Source organism: Hipposideros armiger, unplaced genomic scaffold (genome assembly GCF_001890085.2).
Source record: "Hipposideros armiger isolate ML-2016 unplaced genomic scaffold, ASM189008v1 scaffold_61, whole genome shotgun sequence".
NCBI lineage: Eukaryota > Metazoa > Chordata > Mammalia > Chiroptera > Hipposideridae > Hipposideros > Hipposideros armiger.
Genome location: NW_017731411.1, coordinates 4,191,014 through 4,199,735, shown reverse-complemented (window position 1 = coordinate 4,199,735; position 8,722 = coordinate 4,191,014). Strand labels below are relative to the sequence as shown.

The 8,722-nt window shown below is 43.2% G+C and overlaps 1 protein-coding gene across 1 annotated transcript in view; it reads right to left on the bottom strand.

Moving 5' to 3' along the window:
- Positions 1-5,161: 5,161 nt before the first annotated feature.
- The window catches only part of AKAP10 (A-kinase anchoring protein 10), an 80,742-nt gene continuing 77,181 nt past the window's right edge, over positions 5,162-8,722 (bottom strand). The window contains exon 15 of the mRNA XM_019641534.1: positions 5,162-6,656. Within this exon, the coding sequence (XP_019497079.1) occupies positions 6,651-6,656 (6 nt within the window). The 3' untranslated portion in view covers positions 5,162-6,650. The remainder of the gene's footprint in view (positions 6,657-8,722) is intronic.

The following is an 8,722-nucleotide window of genomic DNA, read 5'->3' as shown; positions in this document are numbered from 1 at the left end:
TGAGGAAGAAGGAGCGATGAAAGCTTGGAGTGGTGTATCAAAGACCTGGGGGAAGCCAGCCGGGAGAGTCCTGGAGCCGAGCAGGTGGATGAGATGACAGACTCCCCAGGGAGCAATGCAGAAAATGGAATGAGAATACGAAAGCCACTGGCCAGGCGGCCGGTCATGGACAATGCTGAGGCAAAGTACTGGTCTGGTTGGGGGTGGGGAGTGGCCTGAACATGTCAGGACTGTGAAGAAATTATGGTGTCTTGAGGGAAAAGATACATGCAGATGTCCTGGGGAAAAACCTGAGATGATCAGGAAATCTGTGGAATACAAAAGGGGGGAGGGGGGTCCACTTAGACTTTGTGCCCCATTCCTCCCAACAGGTTCCTTGCTCACTCCCATAACACTCATCACATAAACTGTCATTATTTGTTTTCTAGACTGCAAGGAGGGTAGGCACTGTGTTTGCCCTGGGTACTGCTGTGTCCTCAGCAAGCAGTACAGACATAAAACAGGCCCTCAGGAAATATGTGCTGAAGGAAGAAACAGAGAGAAGAGAGAAATAAAGAGGGGAAGAAAGGAAGAAGGAGGCACCAGTGGCCTATGGGAGGGGCTTGAAAAGGACAGCAGGAAGAGACAGGTCAGGAAAGGCATGGTCAGGACTTCAGAGGGCAGGTGGCATCAAGAACATGGGGGAAACCTGGAAGGAAATGGATTAGACAGCATTTGTGCATTAGGTTCCACGGGGACCTTGGGTGTGATCCCAGCAGCCCTTAGTTTCAGCCCTAAAGGGGTTATGTCAGGTACACTGTCCCAAGCAAAGGCAGTGGGGGCCGGGGAGCCGAAGGCCATGGAGCTGAGACTGGTCTGTGGCTTCTTCTAAGACTCACCCCAGGGGAAGACTTGCCTCCATGGTCTCAAACCTGCCCACTGACTGAGACAGTGGTGTGGTGTTTGGGTGTTCTCAGCTTTGATAAACATCTGAATACTAATAAAGAATTTATGTGCTTGTTCAAGTGAATCATGAGTAATAGGTCTCAAAGTACATTTCTGTGTGTCATGGGCATTTCCAATAAAAAGGAATGAAAATATTCATTTTCCAATTTACAGGAAAGATTTTAAAGCAATGATTCTCAAAAGTGTGGTCTCTGGAGTAGCAGTGCATCATCTGAGAATTTGTTAAAAATGAGACTTCTCAGGCTCCACCCCAGACCTACTAAAATCCTACCGGGACTCTGGGTGTTAGGTTCAGCAGTCTGCTTTAACAAGTTCTCCAGGGGTTCGTGATGCATGTGAAAGTTTAAGAACTGCTTTAAGGTAATGGGTGGAATATTTTTTATTTCAAAGCCACACTCCCTAAATTGTTCTTAAACTGTGGACATCTGCTATACTAGTCTTTAGTGAGTATAAGGAGCAAAATGAAAGAAGAGCCAACACTTTGCAGTACAGCAGAGTAGTGGGAGAGAGGGCAGTCTTGCTGCCTGGATTTGATTCCTGACTGTGAGACTCTGGAGAAATTCTTTTACCTCTTAAGACTCAGTCACCTCGTTTATAACAAGGGAAAAGTACTATTTTAAGACTGTCATATGGATCAAGTGAGATGGTGCCCAGCACACAGTAAGTACTCGATTATGCTGGTTATTATTATCATGAAAGTAAAACTCAGGAGCTAATCAGCTTAATGGCTAGCTAGGCTTTTCCCAGGTCGCAATTTTATATCGCATGCATGGAATAACTTCACACTCGTCGTGTTTCTAGTTTCTAAGAAATCACATTTCCCACAGCTCAGAACTCCATGGGGCTGAGGCTGAGGCTGATCCGGTGGCCTCTTTTTAGCCTTACCCTATTCAGACAGACTTGCCTTGATAGCCTCAGACATCAAGCTGCCTATCCTATTGTCAACCAGGTGCTCAACACCTGAGTGTGTCTAGCCTTGCAGACTAAATGGGTCCTCGAGGGGCTCTGTAAGGCAGGTGCTTGCAAAAGCGAGAGGTGAGAGGTCACGGAAGGGCAACCCCTCTCCCTGTGGGTCTCCCTATGGGTCCAGAAAGCTGGATGACTTCCAGTAGGACTTTGGAAGAAAAAGGTGCTGAGGCATAGGCTCAAAAGGTCATCTTGAGTCAAAAATACTAGCGCACATTAGATGAAACTTCCACCTTCTATGGAATGGAAGCTCCAAAGGGCCCAGAAGTTTTGTTTATTCCTTCTGGTGTCCCTGTATCATAAATGGTGCCTGGCACTTAGTAGGCATTAAAATACTTCTGAGTGAGTGAACAGTTGTAAACCAGTAGTTCTGTAATTGGAAGGAACAAAGGTTGCCTTTTTCAAGATGCTTCGTTACCAAACCTAAGGTCTGGGTGGAACCCTTGGACTTTGGTGAGCCCACAGGTTGGGCGCCCACTAAGAGCTAAACCTGGTTTGAGGTCCAAGGTGTTTTTCAGCTAGAGCCTTTTCCATGACATGTCTGGCATGTGGGGTTCCTATAGTGATACAGGCAAAGTCCAGCTGGGGATCATTGAGAGGTGAGCTAAAGGTACAGTCAAGGGAAATGGGGGAAATGCCAGTCACCACAATCTTCTCACTTGCTCTTTGGCAAATCCGTTCCCTTCAAGCTTAACTTACGCCCATTCTTTCCAGGCACCTTTTGCCCACCCACCACAGGCTGGGCCCAGAGGCCCTGCTGGCCAGCCTGTGCTTGCAAGTGCTCTTCAGGAGACAACTAAGGAGCAGTCAGTCCTACAGGCGCCAGTGGTGCCTGTGGTGGTGGATGCACTAACAACCACCCTTTGGCAAGGAAGTTAATTATCCAGGTGAATTCTGACACCGACCATGCCAGAGTAAGTGGTTTGAAGGTAACAGACTCAGGACATGTTCACATAAAATTACTAAGGCAGAAATACTCACCACACCCTGTGTGACAGGAAGGCAGACAGGCTTCTTCCTCTCTAACATAAATGCCCTCTGGACCTTTGCTCTCCCTCCAATGCCCTCCACGGCCCTTTCCACATGTCCAAAATCTACAGTACAGTATCTCCTACTTTGAGCCATTCCCAATCCTGCCCAAGCAGAGAGGCCTCCGAAGTACCCACAGGGCTCACCTGTAAAGGGCCTCATAGGATAACTGTTAGTGTGGGTCTCCTCAGTTGTAACCTTGAAGGGTGTTCCTGGGATTTACTTCCATTCAGCCAATGGCCAGCGACCTTGTCTAGTGCATAGAAATGGTCAGCATTCACAAATTTTCTAATTACTACCCACCATCATTTTAAGCTTCTATCAGTTACTCACTAATAGAAAAGCCCTCCACTTCTAGGCTTACTACAGTTGCTAGAAGTAGGGATGGTGTTTGCCCTTTGGAAGGATGTTGGGAAGTATGAAAAGGCCCTGGTCCAGAAGGCCTGAGTTCTAATGGTGACTATCCCACAACGGGGCAAGGACCTACCCTTTTCCTGGGCCTGAGTAGCTCCTCCCTGTAAAAATGAAGGAGTGTGTTTTAGTTTCATTAGTTTAGGATTCCACTTGAGAGAATACACAAAATCACCAAGAAAGGTTTACTAAAGAATTCTCCAGAATTCAGTGGTACTTGACAAACACACTGAGCACACATGATCATTAGTAATGAGAGCAGTCTGGTAGTATTTTAGCCAAGGTCCTTTTGGTTCCATGTAATAAAAACTCACTTTAGATTGATTTTTAAAAAGCCAAAATTCGTTCGAAGGCTACCTGAGGAATTAATGGAGTCCACAACAAGGATGCAGGGCTAGGTCCAGAAACCAGCAAAGTCCTCAACGCTACCAAGGCAGCTGCTCTCAGACGCACTTTCTCTCATGTCTCTGTATTTTTAATTTTAAACTTCTCTGCTTGTCCATGCAGCGCTGGCTCGCAGGTCCTAACTTTTTAAGTGCCCCATCCAAGCCACCATCCCAGATGGTGTCTGGCTGGTATCTCTCCTTCCCCCTGCAAAATTCTTAAGATAAAGAATTTTCTTGGGCCTGTTTGGACCAGGAGTTCAACCGTAGTCCAATCTACTGGAACATGGGGGAGGCGAGGAGGGGAGGGAAAAGGTCAGCGTGTATGAACATGGTTAGTGTGGGTCATTAGAGACAGGTCAACCACCTCATCCAGTGCTTAGCTATCACAAGTACTTAAATAAAACACCAAACAAGAATACAATTTTCTACAATTCAAAGTGACCTTCCCCTCCAAAATCCTACTGAACTCGTCAAAGCTCCAGCCCTGTGAATTACTTACGTATCATAAAGCTCTATTGAATAGTGAAGCCAAGTAGAAAAAGTTACAAAACTTTGCTCCCTGTTTTACTGCTCTTCACTGGGCTTGGTTGACATTTACTTTTTACTTTCATCCAATCTTATATGAGTGATAAAGACACACCAAGTTACAGAAGGTATCACTTTCTCACTAACATCTTTTCCAACAATTTGCGTTGATGTCAATCAACAATATGATAAAGATAGATAGATATTCAATTGATTCCTTGAACCTATAAAAACCCTGCCAGGGAGTCCTATTTTGTGGGCACACTGCATAGAGCCTGGAACACAGTAGGTGCTCAATGTTAGATGAATCCAATTGCAATCTAAAAATAAGTACAAGGATCTACTTTAGATCAAATATTAAATCTGGCTAATAATTTGAGGTCACATTCTGCTTTTGTGTTCCACAGCAGGTGGGGCAGAAAAAGTAACCTACTCTCACACTTGCTATTCTTCTTAGAAGAACCACACAACTACTGACATCTCTAGCTCAGAAGCACAAAATGTACACAAAGAAAGGACTAAATATTGTCTTAACTGAAAAGCACTAGTTTAAATGGCCTAGAGTCTTACAGAAATTGTTATCCCAAAACATGCAGAGGCAACAAGAGTCACCCAAAACTACATTTTATTCTATGACTTTTATATTGCTTTTCTGTTATTTAAAGATTAAAGCAAAGTGAAATGGATGGAAATATTTTGTTGAAAGAACAAAATGAGTTAATCACAGCATATATATCTCATAAAACCTCAGGTCTGTGCCATACACTTAACACAGGCTAGGTCCAGTAGTGGTTCCATGTTCTGGGTTTTTATAAAGCAAATGGAAATATTTGGAAGAATCAACACATTTCAATAGAGCCATAAATGCCCTGAAAGCAGAAAGTTGACACAATTTTAAATATAATTCATATATATATTTAAAATCAAACACAATTAAATAGAATATGGTTTAAGTACATGAAGACTTCAGCTTTAGAAGAATAACAGAGGTGGTACATAGTACCAAAAACTTATACACAGCCTTTTTGCTTCTTCTGTTGATGAAACAGTGTGCCTTTATATAATCAAATATTGCAATGGAATAAATTCTCTGTTCAAGACTTTCTCAAGGACAGAGGTGATTAACAATTATATATTATACACACACACACACACACACACACACACACACACACACACACATATATATAATTTTTTTTTTTTGCAAAGTTTGAGTGAAGCAGTAACACCTAAGAGATTGTTCCCCCTCAGTCACATGCACTGAGGAAGCCATGGCACTCCTGGCCAATGGAGTGTGTCTGCCGATGGGGCAGCCCTGCTGATGGCAGCGCAGTCCAGACCCAGAAGCCAACTGAGCGGAAGTGAGGTGAGGAGCCTCTTACTGTCCTAAAGACACAATGGAAAAAGGCTACCAGCCGCACACTTCCCGGCACACAGCAAAAAAGGGGAGGCAGTCAAAACTCAGTGCTTTTCCTCCCTCAACCACTGCCCGCCCACCTTCTTAAAAACATCATATAACCTGGGAATAAACATTTGTTCAAGGTACCACAGCGGGAATCCTGGAGTGACTGTTGCTGTTTATTCCCTCCTATGTGTATTCTAAAGGGAAAGTTAAATAACCTGGAGCACAGAGTTCCCACAGAGCAAGATCAATGCTCAAAGTAAAGGACACTCACCCTTTGGTTAGCAGGGGATAGACTAGCTTTAAGTATACTGCATCTCAGGAGCAACTAAAACGTGAAAATTGTATACTGTCACCAAAAGGAAGAACAATGTCACTGAGACGTGAGATGTGACCTGATAGTTTCCTTCCAAATGAATGTCTCTGTGAAGGAAGACTACACAGTGAGCCTTGCCCCGTTCCATCAAAGAGAAACAACCTGCTAGCACCACATGGCCACTCTGAGCTGCCGGCTCGCGGAGGGGCTGACTCCCGTTTGTTTTAAGAACAAAGCAAAGCACCTCTGGTACCTGCTGTGTGTTGTTAGGGAGGGGTTACCGCCACAGAATGTGCAGCAAACATCAGCTCTGCGCTCATCTGCCTCCCACAGTATGTGGTCCCTGTCTACTCCAGTGGATGAAAACTCTCTCACGAATGGGTTATTGCCATTGAAAATCTACTAATTTTTCTAGTAATGTAAACAATACCACTTTGTTTCTTTATGACTTTCACTGTGTGAACATCATGTGCAGCAAATAAGTCTACATGTCACTCTGCTTATGATGGAAGTCTAGGATTGTCTGTCATTCTTTCTTGGGAACAACAATGATACATCAGTGAAAAGAAATACAGTGCTTTGTTTTCATTGGCTGTGTTGAAGAATCCAACCAAAAGAAAAAAGTTCTCTTATTTTTCAAAAGCAGATTTCCTTTATCTCAGGTATTGATTCATAGCTGAAAAAACAAAAAAGAAAAAAAAGAAAAAGGTAAGGTACATTTCTATATCCAGTGATACATTTTGTTACAGATTAAGGAGGAAAGGAACCATCACTTACTACCAGCATTTGTGATAGCCAGAATCGGACTACGATGTGTCAGGTAAAATACTAAAATTACATTTACATATGTGAACGGAAGCTTGAAGAGGTCAAGCAACTCACCCTAAGGTTGCATAACAATGACTGGTACCCACATCACTTTATCTTTCTGTTTTCGCAATAGATATTAGAACAAAATATCTACTTTTTGGCAGAGTAATTCTTCTTCAGGAATTTATCCAACCTCATGCTCATAAGAAAGGACACTTATATACACAGACATTCATTAAAGTATTGTTTGTAACAGGGAAAACCCCAAAACAACCTAAATTGCCACCCACAGGGGATTCATTAAATGAACACAGAGCCATGATATGGAATAGTCCAATGCCTTTACAAAGAAAAAAAGACCAAGCTTGTGAGGCTGAATACCTGCTTACTCACAGCACTGGGGAGGAAACAAACATGACAGAAGACATGATCCTTGCTATTTGTGAGGTGAGATATAAACACATGAAATAATTCAGTAATGCTGCGAGGTAGTTGACGTTAAATGTCAACTACATTCTATAGGCAAATACATGTAGAATAAGAGATTCAAAGCAGAGAGGTATCTACATGGGATACAGAGGCTGGCCATCCCTTTATGGAAATAGGACTTCTCATGTTCATAAAATCAAGGAGCGAGGGGGAGCCTGACTGGCGCGTTGGTTAAGAGCTGGCTCGGGACGCCAGCTCTGAGCAGCAGGGCCCCGGTTCGGATCCCACATGAGGGTCAGTGACACTGCGCTCTGCAGCTAAGATGGAGAACAACAGTTCGACCTGGAGCTGGGCTGTCGGGAGTCACCCGCGTCGGCGTAGTCTGTAGCCCCTGCTGCAGTGGGCTGCCATAGCCACCGTGTGTGGCTGGCAGCCAGCGTGAGCGGCTGGCAGCCCATGTGAGCTGCCAAGAACCGCCATGAGCAGCTGTCCAGAGACCGGTGACCAATCTGCCTCACCCAGGAAGAGCGCAATGATACCAACATGGGCCAGTGAAGCAACGTCCTCCACAACTAGACTGAGAACAAAAAGGACAGCAACCTGTATGTTCCACTTCCCCCAATTCCCCAGCACTGTTCCCCTCCCCCAATTCCCCAATAAAATCTTAAAAAAAAAAAATCAAGTTGTGAGAATTGGAAGGGGATCTTGTGGAATTTTCTATTCCAATTTATCTGATCTACTGATGAAGAAATGAGGGACTGGAAAAGGAAAATAACTTCAAAAGGTCACACATTTTGACTAAAAAGGGACTAAATTAGTTCTGTTAGCCTAGTGCTTCTTCCATACTAGTATACTGCTGATCCCTAAAGGGCAGGCAGGACAGACATCCTGGGCAGTCAAAGAGAAGGCCTAACAAGCTTAAAAAACAAAAGTATAGCAAAATATATCTGTATATCCTAGAAGTAAAAAGTGCATGATGACAAAATCTGAATATACAACTCAAACAAAAAGCTTAATTTTAAACATCTGCTTTCCAAAATGGTTTCTAACAAACATTTTCATATTGTGAAACAGCTGACCACCAAAGTGACAATGGGGAATCACAAAAATAACTACCCTGCACTTCTTTATATACCTTTATCTTGCTGTTTGCTATTTTAGGGTTGACTGAACCAGTAAAGATAAACATAGACCAAAATTATCACCCTTACATAGAAAAGAGAATAAAGTCTACAAAAGCATGAATCAGCTCAGTGAGAAGTTCAAAATTAAACCAAGCTCTGGTAATGACAGTTCTTAGAGTAAAAAGTTGGCTAGAAAGTTAACAAGGAAAGGATGATGCTCAACCTAAATCTATTTCAATAAATTCAATAAACTGAAGCATTCCAAACTCCTGGGGGTTATAAGGGATGTCATCTGAACATATTTAACTCTGATTCCTAATTTTTGCTAAGATACATGAGAGAGAAGTTTAATGCCTTTACAAAGAATATGAACAGAAAT